The 16,571-nt window shown below is 41.9% G+C and overlaps 2 protein-coding genes across 31 annotated transcripts in view; one reads left to right on the forward strand and one right to left on the reverse strand.

Moving 5' to 3' along the window:
* The window catches only part of TADA2A (transcriptional adaptor 2A), a 46,255-nt gene extending 39,634 nt beyond the window's left edge, over positions 1-6,621 (reverse strand). For 10 of the 25 annotated variants that reach the window (XM_086360422.1, XM_086360418.1, XM_086360414.1 and 7 more), the window contains exons 1-2: positions 6,587-6,621; positions 3,544-3,690 (exon numbers count right to left, since the gene is read on the reverse strand). Coding sequence is in view for 10 of the 25 variants with exons in the window: in XM_086360418.1 (XP_086216544.1) it covers positions 3,544-3,568 (25 nt within the window). In the remaining 15 variants the exon portion in view is untranslated. Of the gene's footprint in view, positions 1-3,543; positions 3,691-6,524 lie in introns of all 25 variants that reach the window. The other 15 variants (XM_086360438.1, XM_086360419.1, XM_086360415.1 and 12 more) reach the window with 3 other exon arrangements.
* A 104-nt stretch (positions 6,622-6,725) lies between these two features.
* Positions 6,726-16,571, forward strand: part of ACACA (acetyl-CoA carboxylase alpha) — a 286,860-nt gene continuing 277,014 nt past the window's right edge. For 4 of the 6 annotated variants that reach the window (XM_086360402.1, XM_086360403.1, XM_086360410.1 and 1 more), the window contains exon 1: positions 6,726-7,327. In XM_086360402.1, coding sequence (XP_086216528.1) covers positions 7,290-7,327 — 38 coding nt within the window. In that variant the 5' untranslated portion in view covers positions 6,726-7,289. The remainder of the gene's footprint in view (positions 7,328-16,571) is intronic. The other 2 variants (XM_086360407.1, XM_086360405.1) reach the window with 2 other exon arrangements.

The following is a 16,571-nucleotide window of genomic DNA, read 5'->3' on the forward strand; positions in this document are numbered from 1 at the left end:
ATAGTATTTCCAGGAGATACTATTAAATGGGGAAGGAAAAAAAAAGGTGCAAAGATACATAGTATGTTATCTTTACAGTAAGAAATTAGGAAAAACAAAAATATATTCATTTCATGAACCCCAATGCTCACTGAAGCACTATTTACAACAGACAGCACAGAAGCAACCCAGATGTCCATGGACAGATAAATGGATCAAGAAGTTGTGGTACATATATACAATGGAATATTACTCGGCCATAAAAAGGAACAAATTTGAGTCAGTTCTAGTGAGGCAGATGAAACTAAGAACCTATTACAAACAGTGAAGTAAGTCATAAACGGAAAAACAAATATTGTGTATTAATGCATATACATGAAATCTAGAAAAATGGTACCAATGAACCTATTTGCAGGGTAAGAATAGAGACTCAGACAGAGACAACAGACTTATGGACGCAGGAGAGGGTGGGATGAATTGAGAATGTAGCACTGAAACATATACATTACCATATGTAAAACAGATAGCTAATGGGAAGTTGCTATACAACACAGCGAGCTCAAACTGGTGCTCTGTGACAACCTAGAGGGGGGTGTGATGGGATGGGAGGAAGGTTCAAGAGGGAGGGGACATATGTATACCTATGGCTGATTCATGCTGATGTATGGCAGAAACCAACGCTCCATTGTAAAGCAATTAGCTTCCAATTAAAAATAAATAAATTAAAAAATATATATATATACATGCCTATTTGTCTTTGTGAAAAGAAATAAAGGACAGATAAACTAGAGAACAGTGAAGCTGGAAACTTATGAAGGGCTGAATGAGGGAATGGAATGGAGTGGAAGAGACATAAGGAGTAACAATTATGTATATATATAAAAAATCTCCATAGTTTTGACTTTTGGAAATATATTTATGTTCTACAAATTAAAAAATAAAATCAGTAAATATGGAAAGGAAAAACTGAAAGCTGAACGAACAGATAAACCCAAAAGTATTTCAAAAGAACACTGTAACCACAATGAGAAAGGGAAAAAAAAGAACAAATCCAAGTAATTTATGAATATTTAACAAAAAGACCTTCAGTACTGGGTGATGCAGAGAATTGCAAACAAACCCTGAATTTGTTGAAGTAGGTCTGCTTTATGTAGTGGTACTCACAAAGCAATTCTGAAATACTTTTGGATGTATTAAAAGACTGAGCAAATGTGCTGAAGTTTTGGGAGCCAGGGTTTTCACTGATGAAAGGACACAAAATAAGGAAAAAACCTATAATGATAAACTGGAGGTATCAATGTGAACTCATGATTTCTTAAAAAGTGTTACCTATAGGTATATACATGTATATGTGAATATATATATTGGTATTTATGTTTATAGCTTATACACACATATATTTCTGAGCTCTGTGGGCCAAAAAAGCCAAGATGCCAACACACTCTAGCAGCAATAAGCAATGACCAGATCTTGGTTTCTAATGTCATTCCTCTCTAAAAGGACCAAGGACTCCTCACAGAAGTGGCTAATTTCAGAGCTGGGTGATAGGAGGTAAGATGCACCTGGAACGCGGAGCCATACCAAAAAGTAAGGAGATGCTCAACAAAGTGATGGAGGCTGGGGACAAGTCACAAGGCTGCAGGAGACACCTTGACGGGACTCACAGCAGTCAAATTCGGACAATCTGAGAACCAAAATAACTAAGTATGATAATGAACTATAAATCATTGAAAAAGCAGCAATTCATATCCATACTTAAATAAGTGAAACAAGAAGTCTCTTGACTACAATAAAATGCTAACTAATAGAGAGTGCTGAAGTGCTGGGGTCTGGGGAAAAAATCATTTTGTAACCATCATAGTAAATGCAAAAATCATCAATGGATGCTAACTAGGGAGAAATTCTGACGAGGAACAAAATATTTTATGGTCTGAGAAAGTGTCTCCTTACGAGTTGCTTATTATACGTAAGAGAAAAAAAAATTATACAGTGAAGAACTTAAATGTACACCTTGACTGGATTTTCAAAATTAACATCACTAATGAGGGACAGAGCAAGACCAGACAAACCCAAAATGAGACACCTCTATTTTTAAAAACGGAGGAAAAGGCCTGATTCCCCAAAAGTGTCAGTCACTAAAGACAAAGACTGTGAAAATGTTTCAGTTTAAAGGAGTTAAACTTAATGCAAGACATGACCTCTGACTGTATCCTGTATGGGAAGGAAGGGGAAAAAAAAACACCATAAAAGACATTACTGAGTCAGCTGACAAAACTGGAATACAGATGGTGGGTTAGAGAAAAATATGTTATCAACGTTATTTTACAAAAGTTGGTAACTCTGAGGTTCAGTTCAGTTCAGTTCAGTCGCTCAGTAGTGTCCAACTCTTTGTGACCCCATGAATCGCAGCACGCCAGGCCTCCCTGTCCATCACCAACTCCCGGAGTTCACTCAGACTCACGTCCATCAAGTCAGTGAGGTTAGAACAGAATATCTCTAGTCTTAGGAAATAAACACTAAACTACTTGAGGGTAAAGCCATGACGTATGTCCCTTAGCCTCAAATGATTCTGGGAAAAAAAAAAAAATGGAGTATGTCTACTTATATATACATACTTATGTAAGTAAATGTGTGTATTTAGAGATAATATATGCAAATAAGGTAAAAGGTTTACAAAAGGTATATGGGGATTCTTTGTACTATCCTTCCAACTTTCCTATGAGTTTGAAATTATTTCCAAATCAAATTTTTAAAGTTTAGTTTATAAATTATTTTTAAAATTTAAAAATTATTTTTAAAAGGTAGACGGGTTTCAGTTTACACTCCCAGCATGGGGATAATTCATTTAGGTTCTCTTTGTATATAAAATGAGATTTAAACTAGATGTGCCTGAAAACTCCATTCTGTCCTAAATTTATAGAGGGAGTGTGATGAGTGAGCAAATTAGATTTCCCCTTAAGAAATCGCTGAACAGTCTACACTCCAAATGTGCCTTTCTAATTCCTCTCATTGGGATGCTACTAACATCTAACAGTGGATTTCTATTTCTGCCAAATATCTTATCTTCAGAATCAGAGAAAAAGTAATAATTTTTTCCCTCCACAGTTATGGCTGCCTGGATTTATTTCACACATACTCCATAATTCTCTGCACTGTTATTACACTGTAGCTTACTCTGAGAATACAAATTCTGCTAAAAACAGAGGGCAGGAGCATTTTCTTTATTCCACCACTGACATTCTTTCTTACCACGGCACCTGAAATATGTTATTGGTTCTAAAGCTAAATTCCAACTGCTTTTTTCAGTTGAACTATGGGTTAATCATGCTATGCACGGTCCATTTGAGCTCAGTTTTCTTATAAGACCTAGGGTGATATGTTTGTGTCAAGAGTTCAGTGGGCAATCAGTAGTATTGGTTGATTTTATTTTGATTTGATATTCTTATTCTTTTAGGATCAGATTCACATGGCTTTAATTTCAAAGTACTTATTTTTCTTCTTTGATCAACTTCCACTTTAGTTTACTATGAATATTAACCTGGGACTTGTTCCCACAGTACTTACTGCTAAAGGAACCCAATCGGTCCATTCCCTAGTTGGCAAAGACTCTGTTGCTTTGATCTTCTTTAATCTGAGTTGCTTCAAGGAGATTTCACAACTTGCCAACACCAAAGCTGATGACCGCTCCTTGTGAACAAACAGAAGTGGCACCTGGATAAGGAAATAATTCAAAGGGACAAGATAAAAAAAAAAAAACAAAGGGACAAGATAAAGAGAAAATAATGCTGTGTACTCAGTTGTACATCCTAGTTTTGTTAAGGCTAAGCAAATTATTTTATCTCTATAAGCTCGTTTCCTCCTCTGTAAAATGGATATGCTACAATCATACCTACTTCCTAGAGCTGTTGAGGGTTAAATATCAAGAGCCAGATAAATAATGTACCATAGTACCTGGCCCATACTAAGTCCTCTATAAAGGCTACACAGTTCTAATAAACAACAACTGATTTTCTCTGCCTGGTATCACTTCTCTCCTTAGCCCTCCATCCTTTGGAAAACTGACTCTCCCACATCTCCTAAGGCTTTGGTGGGATTGTGAATCACAATACTCTATCCTCCACCTCCACAGCAGCTAAAGCAATCCAATCTGGTCTTACAGAAACCTGAATATTGAGTAAGATACACAAGGACAGAGGGTAGTTGGACCTCAGTCATTCACTAGCTAAAGAATCTGGTCCATGAGATTTGGCCCTTCAAGATTCCCATCCCCAGGGGTGGCCTAACTGTTTAAGCTTTTTTTTTTCCCCTCATTTCTCTATCTTTCCAATAATACTTTAATCTGAATGAACTTCTATTACTAGAAAACTCAGGAATCCTATCTATTACAACATACATTTTGTTCACTATTATTTGAACAAATTTTTTTTTCCTGTATTTATTTGATTGTGTTAGGTCTTAGTTGAGGCCTGTAGGATCTAGCTCCCTGACTAGGGATTGAACCTGGGCTCCCTGTATTGGGAGCGCAGAGTCTTAGCCATTGGACCTCTAGGGAAGTAGGTATGTACAATATACCAAGTCACATTTTTTAAAATAAATTTATGTATTTTAATTGGAGGCTAATTACTTTACAATATTGTATTGGTTTTGCCATGAATCTGCCATGGGTGTACACCTGTTCCCCATCCTGAACCCCCCTCCCACTTCTGTCCCCGTACCATCCCTCTGGGTCATCTCAGTGCACCAGCCCCAAGCATCCTGTATCCTGCATCGAACCTGGACTGGCCATTCGTTTCTTATGTGATATTATACATGTTTCAATGCCATTCTCCCAAATCATCCCACCCTCTCCCTCTCCCACAGAGTCTGAAGACATAAATGAACTATTTCACACTAACCCCCCCAAAAAAATCCCCCCTTTCTAATCTCCCATAGCCTGCCCGCTCGCTCGCTCGCTCGCTCTCCCTCCCTCTCTCTCTCTCTCTCTCTCTCTCTCTCTCTCTCTGTTTTCTTCAGCATTGTTTACATTCTCCTTTGTAAGAATTACTTCTGAATGCATATTTTTCCCACTTCTAAACTAACGAAAGCAGGGACCACATCAAATAACAAATTTGTATGTCTTAAATTACTTGGTGCATATTGCCAAGCAGAAAGAATTCAATAAACACAAATGTAGTGGACAAATGAGGGCTTCCCAGGTGGCTCAATGGTTAAGAATCTGCCTGCTACTGTCAGAGATATGGGTTCAACTCTGCCACGACTTAGTAACTAAACAACAATAATGGACAAATAAGTATTAGTTCTACAAAAAGGTTAGTTTATCTTTAGTTCTCCGACAGTGATTTTTTTCACCTAACAGTTTTAGCTTAGAATAAGTCATCATTAAGTGCATACAAAGCTCAGATAACACTGTCAATGAACTTGTCTTTTTCAGGATGAGTCGGAGTGGTTCTCCCTCTGCTCTAGACCAGAAAAAATGAGTTTGAAGAAACACGAGTTCAGTAAGAAGTATTATGCACTCAGTAACAAAATAATGTGTTAGTTGCTCAGTCATGTCCGACTCTGCGACTCTGCCTGTAGCCCACCAGGTTACTCTGTCCATGGGATTTTCCAGGCAGGAATACTGGAGTGGGTTGCCATTCTCTTCTCCACCGGACCTTCCCCACCCAGGGACTGAACCCGGGTCTCCTGCATTGCAGCTAGATTCTTTACTGTCTGGGCCACAAATAGTGAACATTTATTGAAGTTTTCTCTTAAGCTAGACACTGTGGCACCACTGTATGTGGATTATCTGTGAATCCTTACAATCTTCTGAGGCATGGAGCTTTTTCAAGGAGGGAAAGAAGCCCTGAAAGATTATTTGCACAATATCTTACAGTTAGTGAACAGCAGCGTCACTTCAACAGAGATTAAGAGAGATAGTCAACTAAAGGATGTGTATAGCCTCATAAATGCTCCATGTTGTAAGCACAATATTGCAGTAAACAGAATATTCTTTCTCCACTCCATTCTTCTCACTGGAGACATTTCTGACGCTAACATTCACGAAAGGGTGGCTGCTACCTCCAAGTTAACATTTGCCAAAGTCCAAGAAGTTACTGGGAAGAGGAGGCAAGGTGCGTGAAGCAGAGGACAGGGGCAGACTTGGAAGAGATTCGCAGACAAGATTCGAAGCCTCACTTGGTCCCTCATTAATTATATGATCTTGGGCGTCATTTTACTGGAGACTCAGACAACCTCAGCTCTATAGATACGAAATGTCTACTTGGAAGGCCTATCTGAAAACAAGGGGTCACGTCAGTCCTTTGTTAACAACGGGATTTCGCGCTCCGCCACAGCAGCGACAGGAATGCCGAGGCGGGGACCCAGCGGACCGTTCAGGGGGCGGGGCGCGGCCCCAGGGCTCAGTCCCGGCCCGCGGCGCCCTCCCCCACCGCGCGGCGTGGCCCGTGCCTCACGCCCGCCCGCCTGCCCCTCTCGCCCCTGACGCCGCCGGGGCCCGCAGCCCACCCGCAAACTGGCCGCCCCTCGCGGTCCCCGCCTCCCACCTAGTCCCGCGAGTGGGGCTCACGGCCGGCGGACAAGCTCTCCGGAGCACCTCGTGCCTCACCTCAGCGCGTTCCTCCTCCTCCGCGCCGAGGAAACGCCAGCCGTGCGCGCGCCCGAGCTTTGCGTGCGCGCTCCCTGCGGGCGGCGCAGGCGCGAGCCGGCCGCGCGCCCGCCGCCTCCGCCCAGTCCCCGCCCCGGCCGTCGAAGCCCCGTCGCGGGTGGCGCGCCTGCCGCCGCCGCCCCTGGCTCGGCCCCGGTTCGGGGCTCTCGGCCCCCGTCCGGGGCTCTCGCCGCGCGCCTGCCGCCGGCCTCTTGCAGAGAGGCCTGAGAGGCTGGGACTCTGAGCCGCCTGCCCGAGTTTTGAGTGGGACCAGTGATTACTTTTTCCTGAGGGCGTGTTGCTGGTCGCCGCGGACCGGCCGGTGCCTGGTGCCGCCGTTTTATCCGCTCCAGAGTGCGCTGAGCCGGAGCGGGCCAGTACTGCCCCGCTTTTGTGTTTTCTGACATTCCCACTCCCACCCTTGTTACCGCCTCGAAGGAGATCGAGGCTAAGCGCCTGGGCCCAAGGACGGCGAGCGGGGGTGGCCTCTCGAAGCCGTATCTTGCAGTGCCGCTCGTGGATTAATCAGACTGCCTGAATGGTTTAAGGGTACACGGGGTACGTTTGATTCAGATGCTCCTGGAACGTCGAAATTATCATCTTTGGAAAGAACCATCCCCTCTTTGGGCTTCAGGGGCCCAGATTGAGGCGCAATGATGAGAGGATGTGGTGGTCCACTCTGATGTCAATCTTGAGGGCTAGGTATGTCCCAACATCTCTTGTTACTACTACTAATTATTGTAATAGCTGCCATTTGTTGGGTATTTACTGCATGCCAGGTATTGTACAAAGGAGGTAGCAAACATGGTCTCATTTAATATTCAGAAACAACCTTGTGGGGTAGACACTCATTGTTACCATCCCCATTTTCCAGATGAAAACCTTTAGACGCTGCCTTGTGAATAACTTGGGATTACATGCTAGATCATGTATGAAAGGGGATTCACACAGTTGCTGAGCTTAACCATTATGCTACTATATCTGTTTAAGTCTTTCATTCATAAATTTGCCCAACCTCTTATAGAATTCATTTACACTTTCTGCCAGCGTGGCCTCTTTATTCATTTTTTTTTTTCTTTTAGTATCTGAGTAATACAAGTTCGTTCTGAAAAAAAAAAGATTTGCATGAGCAAAAATAATGTGAAAACCAGCTCCCCCCATGTAATTTAACATTTTGCTATACACTCTTTTAGATATTTTTTATGCTTAATGTCAGTAAATATAGAATAGTTTTACATATGTTGTATCCTGAAAATCTGTTTATTCATTCATTAATCAAATATCTAATGAGAAGACACTGTTGTACATGCTGGGAATTCAGCAGTGAATCAGTTTCTGCCTCATATAATAATGGGGGAGATTGACAGTAAGCAATACATAAACTATATTACTATGTAATAGCTAATGCCCAATAATGTGGCAGGTTTTTAAAAAAATCAAGACAACGGGATAAGAGTGATGGGATGATGCTGCATTAGATGGGGCAGACAAAAAAGGCCTCTACATCATAAGCTGAAATCTAATCATTAATGAGGGAGGTAGCTGTGTGTATTTCTAGAGAGAAACTGTTCTGGGAGAAAAGAAATGGCAATTAAAATAGCCCTGATTGCTTGGCATCTTGGAGAAGAAGCTAGAAATTAGAGAAAGAAGTTGGGAAATAGGCAGAAACCAGATCATGTATCTGGTAAGCCACGTTGGACTTTGGATTTTATTAGAATGTGACAGAATACCATGGAAGGGTTGAGAACAAAGGAATCATCAGATTTGTTTTAATTGCAGCCTTGGATTAGTGAAAGTGAAATTGCTCAGTCCTGTCTGACCCTTTGCGACCCCGTGGACTGTACAGTCGGTGGGATTCTCTAGGCCAGAATACTGCAGTGGGTAACCTTTCCCTTCTCCAGGGGATTTTCCCAATCCTGGGATTGAATCCAGGTCTTCTGCATTGCAGGCGGATTGTTTATCAGATTTGTTTTAAAAAGAATCACTAGCAGTTGTATGGAGAATAGATAGTGGAAGCATTAAAATTGCCCTTTCAATCATCCATTTTTAACAGTGTACTGGTGTTTCACCTACGCCTTTACAACCACTCACCTCCACAAACGGAAACTGGCATCAAACCTTTAGGACTTATCTTCATGTTTTTTTCTCCTAAACTGAAAGTTTTTGATACTGGCTAGGGCGTGTATCCAGATCTGGACGTCATCACTATCAACAAACTGATATGAGTCATCAGCGTTGTACTGTTGAAAAACAGTCCCACGTGATTCAGGGATCTATTCATTAGAAACATAGCATTCAAGCACCTGGAAATTACCCTTCCTCTTCAATTGATGTTAGGCCCTCATTAGAATTCTAAGCCCCAATTTAGCCATTGTGTTTAAGAAAGATGTGGAGAAATTAAAAATGCATAGTGAGGGGAAGGATAACAGTGATGAAAGCAGTGTTTTTCTCAGTTTCTGCCTTCAGTATTGCAGTGGCATCAGTTATAACATGAGGAACACAAATTTGGAGGAGAAATGAAAGATTCTGTTTCAGATCTGCTTTGCAACCTGCATATGGGAATGACATAAATAAGTCTGAAGCTAAGAGGAGAGACCAGGGCTAAAACGATTTAACTGTATTAGAACTGTTTCTTTGGATGTAGGTTTTCTTTGTAACCTCAGTACCCGGAAGAACTTCCTGGACAAATATTTGCAAAATGAGCAGGTAAAAGCAAAGGCATGCATGAAGTCCTCAGGCAAAAGAAAGATTGTGTAAGGTAAAAAGAGGTGATGTCCAGTTTATGCTTTCACCAGAGGGCCACACACCTGAACATGACCTCTGAGTAGGGTGATAAGTCCCGATTTACTCAGAACAGTCCTGGTTTATACCTATTATCCCCCTATAATTAGCGAGGTTGCATTTCCCTCTTAGAAGTGTCTCTGTACAGTAAATTATATGGTCACTCTTTGAAGAAGGCCCTTCAGGGTCCAATGTCTTTCTCTTTCTTTGTCATTATTGCCCCCATCTTACTCGTCATTCTCCCACCAGGTAGAAGCACCTCCTTTTGCCCCTAGGCACTACTTCCAAGTTTCCTTTGCTAAGGTACCTTCACTTCAACTTAGACTTCATTTCCTCAGGTACATCTCTTCTGACCTCCACAGGTCTGGATCGGGTATCCCTCTTGCATGCTTCCAGTGATCTGTGCTTAACCTGTGCTAGGAGAGACAACTCAGTACCTTGTTGCTCCCTCACTAAGCACTGTCTGTCAAGGAACCTGAAAAAAACAACTCTTGTCCTCTTAAAGACAGAAAGTTACATTAATAATATTAAGACCAGTCCCTGTTGAACTAATATTTTTATAAAGAGTGACCTTCAGGACAGACTAATAGCACCTTCTCCAAGCCCTTCCATTCTTCACTAACTAAGGAGGTTGACTTTTTTTTTTTTTTAGGAGGTTGACTTTTGAACTCAAATCCCAACAAGGAAAATTCCATCCTCCCATCAGGCTCTGTAACGTGGCTACCATTGATTGAGTCCAAAATCTGCCCCAAACTCCTCTCCCACTACTTAATCGCAGTGGTTAGAATCCGAAGTGCAGTTGCTGAGCCTTTCTCTCTGTGAAAATGATAGTCATTTCTAGTTACTATGTCCTGAGTGCCGAAAGACTAGAAACTTGATCTCCTCTTTTATTTATTTTTCTTGTATCTAAGGTGGCTGTTTGTAGTGTGGTATACAAACAGATAAGAACAGAGCATCTAAAAATCTAGCCATGCTTTCCCCATTTCAACTTCCTTCCCTTTAAACTCAGATAATGCCAGTCAATGTAAATTAGCCAGAGATTTAGTTCCGGGAGCAGAGCTCTGTGCCAAATACAAGGTCTCTTAAAGACAAGGAGTTTTCTGTGATGCACTTAGTAGACAGGGCTCCACTCCACCAAAGGCCTGAGCCCAGGAATTGCAGCTCCTTAGGGCTCAGCTCTTTTGAGTTCACACACTAGGAGCCTAGCGTGCTGCAGTCCATGGGGTCACAAAGAGTTGGACGCAACTTAACAACTGAACAACAACAAAAAAAAACTGACTCCACTATGGCCCAGCTCACGGCTGGTCCAGCCTCTTCGGCCTCTGTTGCTGCCTCTGCCATTCAGGAGCATTTCGATCCTCTTGTTTTCATTGGCTCCGTCCCTCCATGGCTTTCTCCTTTGATGGCCACCCTAGTCAAAGGAGTTAGGGAATATTAGTATTCCTTCTAGGAGGTTCCTAGATTGCTTTTATTTTTTTAATTAATTAATTTTAAAATTATTTATTTATTTTTGGCTGTGCTGGGTCTTGGTTACTTCAGGTGGATTTTCTGTTGCAGAGAGTGGAGTCTTCTGTTCGTTGCAGTACACAGGCTTCTCAGTGCGGTGACTTCTGTGGTTGCGGAGCACAGGCTCTAGGGCTCAAAGGTTTCAATAGTTGTGCACATGGGCTCAGTTGTTTCGTCGCGTGTGGGATCTTGCAGGACCAGGGACTGAACCTGTGTCCCTTGCCTTGACAGGCAGATTCTTAACCATTGGACCACCAGGGAGGTCCCTTTTTTTTTAAATTTACTTTTATTGAAGTATGGTGGAATTACAGTGTTGTGTTAATTACTGCTGTACAGCAAAGTGACTCAGTTACACATATATATACACATAAATACATTTTTTTCATATTCTTTTCTATTACATTTTATCAGAGTATTGAATATAGTTCTCTCTGCTATACAGAAGGACCTTGTTATTTATCCATCCTATATATACTAATTTGCATCTGCTAATCCCAGACTCCCACTCTTATTCTTTTCCTCCCCACTCCCACTTCGCCACCGCCAGTGTATTCTCCGTGTCCCTGATTTAGGTTCATTTGCTAGACTGCTCTTCTCACTTGATCACCCTCAACCATGACCATTCTGTCAAGGAAGGATTGAAGTACCTTTGCTAATCTACTTAAAGAAATGTAAGGTCTGCATACTGTTGTTTCTCTACACAGTGGTGTATCTGGGGTGCTTCTGCATAAGTAAGGGTGCCCTAAAGTTTCCAGGTGGCGCTAGTGGTAAAGAACCCGCCTGCCAATGCAGGAGACATAAGAGACATGGTTTTAATCCCTGGGTTGGGAAGATCTCCTGGAGAAGGACATGGCAAACCTGCTCCAGTATTCTTGCCTGGAGAATCCCATGGACAGAGGAGCCTGGTGGGCTACACTCCATAGGGTCACACAGAGTCAGACACAACTGAAGTGACTTAGCACTCATGCAGAGATCTCAAAGGTGAGCAAGAAGGGGACAAGTTCTGCTAAAGGACCCCACTACAACCCATTCTTCAGATAAGTAAAAATGAGGTGCAGAGAGGTAAAACCTCTTACCCTAAGTCCTTCAGTTCCTAGGTAGTACAGCCAGAATTAAAATCATGTCTGTCCAAATGTAACTAATAAACTCCCGCTGGCTATTCAAGCTGAAAAGTTAGCAAGTTTTAGGATTTTCATAATCCCAGGGCCATTAAGCCTGATTTTCATGAATCTAGCCCTTTGCTACCCATCTCTTCTGCTTCTTCCTCACCTCACTGACATTTTTAATTTTTGGCTATACTGTGTAGCTTGTGGGATCTTAGTTCTCCTGTCAGGGATGGAACCTGGGCCCTGGCAGTGAGAGTGCCAAGTCCTAACCATTGGACTGGCAGGCAGTTCCCTCCCTGTCTTCTTTTTGATCTCTGTAATGCATAGGATGTCTCTTGGAACAGCAGGTCTGGGGTAGGATCTGAAAAGCTAGGTGAACCAGAAATGTCTTATTGCTGAATGACTCCTGTTTACCTGGAAAATTTTAAATGCCTACCAGGCAGCCTAGCTGCATGCCTTTCAGCCTGATGGACAAGGCCTCCACCTTTTGGCTTTCCAAACAGACTCCTAAAGTGTTCTGTGTAATTTGATGACAGGCAGTCTATACTCTTGCAACCAACAAGTACATGTTTGAAACATGAATTGTTAGAAACCAATTAATATAATTGAAAAGGTATGTAGTTTGAAAGAAGGCTTCAGGAAAGAAGCCTTTCCTGAATTTGAATCCTGTTCCACCCTTGACAACCTTCAAGCATTTAGGCAAATTATTACCTTTTTGTGCCTCTTTTCTCCTCATACATAAAATGAAAATAATACCTAATTTATAAGACTCTTATAAGGATATGATGGTGTATGTATAGTACCTAATTCATGGTGGGGGTCAAATAAATTATAATTGTGGTTTTAATTTTAATTCCAAAAGTGCTCCATAGTATGACCTTGGGACTTGCTTAGAAGTTATTTTAGGCTATGTTGGCTAGTGGTCAGCATTAGAATATTTTTGTTATTTGAATCAAGAACTATCTTCTGGAAACCTGTAGGTTTCTTAAACACTGAGCAACTAAACAGAATTTTCTTTTGCTGCATGCTTCTTTTTCTTTTAAAACAATTGAGTAATGAGTTTGACTTTTTTAAGTCAAACCAGAATACTGGAGTGGGTAGCCTTTCCTTTCTCCAGGGAATCTTCCCAACCTAGGGATCGAACCCAGGTCTCTCGCATTGCGGGCAGATTCTTTCCCAGCTGAGCCACAAGGGAAGCCCAAGAATACTGAAGTGGTTAGCCTATCCCTTCTCCAGCAGATCTTCCCCACCCAGGAATCGAACCAGGGTCTCTTGCATTACAGGCGGATTCTTTACCAATTGAGCTATCAGGGAAGCCCTTTTATTCATTTATTTTGGCTGCACTGAGCCTTCGTTGTTGAATAGGCTTTCTCTAGTTGCGGAGAGCAGGGGCTACTCTCTAGTAGCGGTGTGCGGGCTTCTCACTGTGGTGGCTTCTCTGGTTGCAGAGCATGAGCCTTAGAGCTCACGGCCTTCAGTGGTTGTGCCACCTAGGCTGAGTAGTTGTGGCTCTCAGGCTCTAGAGTGAAGGCTCCATAGTCGCTGTGCACAGGCTCAGTTGCCCTGAGGCATGTGGAACCTTCCTGGACCAGGGATCGAACCCATGACCCCTGCATTGGCAGGTGGATTCTTAACCACTGGACCACCAAGGAAGTCTCACTGCCTTCTTCTTTAGCATCTTCCTCACTGTACAAAACTAAAGAAGGTGTACGTTATCTTGCAGGTCATAGGGCAAGTGTATAGTTGCAATCAAGGATAGCTAATCAGGCTTACCTCAAATACAGGACACACTCAGGAGCTCTGTCTCATTTAATTGATGTAAATAGTGTACAGACTTATGCATTACAAGCAATTAACTATAAAAATGTTCTATAGAGTACTACTGTAATCAAATAAAACTCACAAGGTTACTCTGATGCATATTTAATGATACATATAATTGTTATTGTGCTGCATGATAATTAAACCTTAAATGTTAAGCTGTTTACATAAATGGTCTAACCAGTTGTTTTTATGCAGCGAAACACATTATTTAGTATTTGCTCACTTTATTAATTTTCTGGAATCTATAATCATGCCAAGGACAGCAGTTTTCCCTGAAGCACTTTACTATTAAATCATGCACTCATACACACACAAACATACTCTTCAAAATGACACAGCAGTATTGTCTCACTACCTGACACTAAAAATAGCTACTTTGCAAGGTTCTTCGTGGGCTTCTCAGGTGGCACTCATGGTAAAGAAGCCGCCTGCCAATGCAGGAGACCCAAGAGATGCGAGTTCAATCTCGGGATCGGGAAGATCCCCTGGAGTAGGAAATAGGATTCTTGCCTGGAAAATTCCATGAACAGAGACGCCTGATGGGCTACAGTCTGTGGGGTCATAAAGAGTCAGACACAACTTGGCACACACACAGTGCAAGGCTCTTTGTATATACTTTCTCATTTCAGTCCTTAAAAATCTCTTAAGGGAGGTGTTGTTACTCCCATTTTTACTGGTGCAGAAATTGATGCTCAGAGAATGGAAACAGGCAGCATAGTAGAGGTTCAGACTTCTGTTACCAGCCTCTAGACTTTATACGACCTCAGAAGGTAGTGCACCCCAGCAGAGAGATGTCAAGTTTTTTTTTTTTTTTTTAGAAAATAGAATGGCTCTTTAGAAATATGGAATATGTACACACGTCCAAAAGGAGAAGAAGTCAGCCTTCAGGAGGGAGGGGTTAGTTAATAATGGAAGAACTGGAACCTGTTGAAGCTGATTTTCTTATGTCCATTCAAGGAAGAGAGTCTTGGCCAACAAATTGTAAGCAGTTTATATATATGTGTGTGTATATATATATGTGTGTGTATATATATGTGTGTATATATATGTGTGTGTGTATATATGTGTGTATATATATGTGTGTATATATGTATGTGTATATATATGTGTGTGTATATATATGTGTGTGTGTATATATGTGTGTATATATATGTGTGTATATATATGTGTGTGTATATATATGTGTGTATATATATGTGTGTATATATGTATGTGTATATATATGTGTGTGTATATATATGTGTGTGTGTATATATGTGTGTATATATATGTGTGTATATATATGTGTGTGTGTATATATGTGTGTATATATATGTGTGTGTGTATATATGTGTGTATATATATGTGTGTATATATGTATGTGTATATATATGTGTGTGTATGTATATGTGTGTGTGTATGTATATATATATATATATATATATATAGGCCTCCCAGGTGGCACTAGTGGTAGAGAACCCACCTGCCAATGCAGGAGACTTAAGAGATGCAGGTTCGATCCCTGGGTGGGAAAGATCCCCTGGAGGAGGACATGGCAACCCATCCAGTATTCTTGCCTGGAGAATCACATGGACAGAGGAGCCTGGTAGACTACACAGTCCTTGGAGTTGCAGAAGAGTGACTGAGCGACTAAGCATACACACACACACACACACACACACGTAATAAAACAGGCTCTGCCCTTGAAAAGAAGCTCGGTGTCCAGTGGAGAGATGGGCAGCAGATAGTTACAATACAAGGTAATATGTGCTGTAACAGTGATGTGCTAGTACACTGAGGGCTCTGAGAAGAGATCGGCCAATTCTAGGGAGAATTAAGGGGTAGGTCTCTGGGAAGTGATGAGATAAGTCTTAGAGAAGAATGGGAAGGAAATTCCAAACGGATTAAATTACCCAAAGAAGCATGAGATAGCACGATCAGTTTGGTCTGTGTAATTGGAGTACAGAGAGCAAGAAAGGCGAGCCATTGACTGTGAAGCTGCATGGTGCACAGGGGTCAGACCAGAGCAGGCTTCAGATGTTACTCGAGAGGCTGTGGCGAGCCAGTAGGGTATTTTGAGTTGGGGAGTGGTAATAACTAATCTGGTTTTAGATCTAGCTCTCTGGCAGTGATGTGGACTAAAAGGTGGCAAAAGGAAAGACCAGGAATTTCAGAAGTCCAAGTAAGAGATGATGAGGGCTTGAACTAACATGGTTGGAATGGGGATGAGGAAAAGTAAATGGATTTAAGGTGTTTAAGAAGTAATGGAGGGGAATTCCATGGTGCTTCCATGGCTAGGTCTTTGTGCTCTCAGCTGCCATGGGCCCAAGTTTGATCCCTGGTTGGGAAACTAAAATCCTACCGGTCGAGTGTTGTGTCTAAAATAGTAATTGTTAATAGTAATAGTGTGGGGTGGGGAGGAGTAAGTTGGTAGGATTAAAGATGATTCTCAAATGTCCAACTCAGGTAACTGGGTGGATGATGGCACTTCTAACCAAGAGAGGGACCATAGGGCAAACAGACACAAAGAGGGAAAGGGCAGGTTTGTTCTGTAAACTTTGAGTTTGAGGTGTTTGCAGCAATGGTACCCCACTCCAGTACTCTTGCCTGGAAAACCCCATGGACGGAGGAGCCTGGTAGGCTACAGTCCATGGGGTCGCAAAGAGTCCGACACGACCGAGAAACTTCACTTTCACTTTTCACTCTTATGCATTGGAGAAGGAAATGGCAACCCACTCCAGTGTTCTTGC

This window comes from Bos grunniens, chromosome 19, assembly GCF_055505025.1.
Source record: "Bos grunniens cultivar Pamir isolate PY7600 chromosome 19, Bosgru_T2T1.0, whole genome shotgun sequence".
Classification (NCBI taxonomy): Eukaryota; Metazoa; Chordata; class Mammalia; order Artiodactyla; family Bovidae; genus Bos; species Bos grunniens.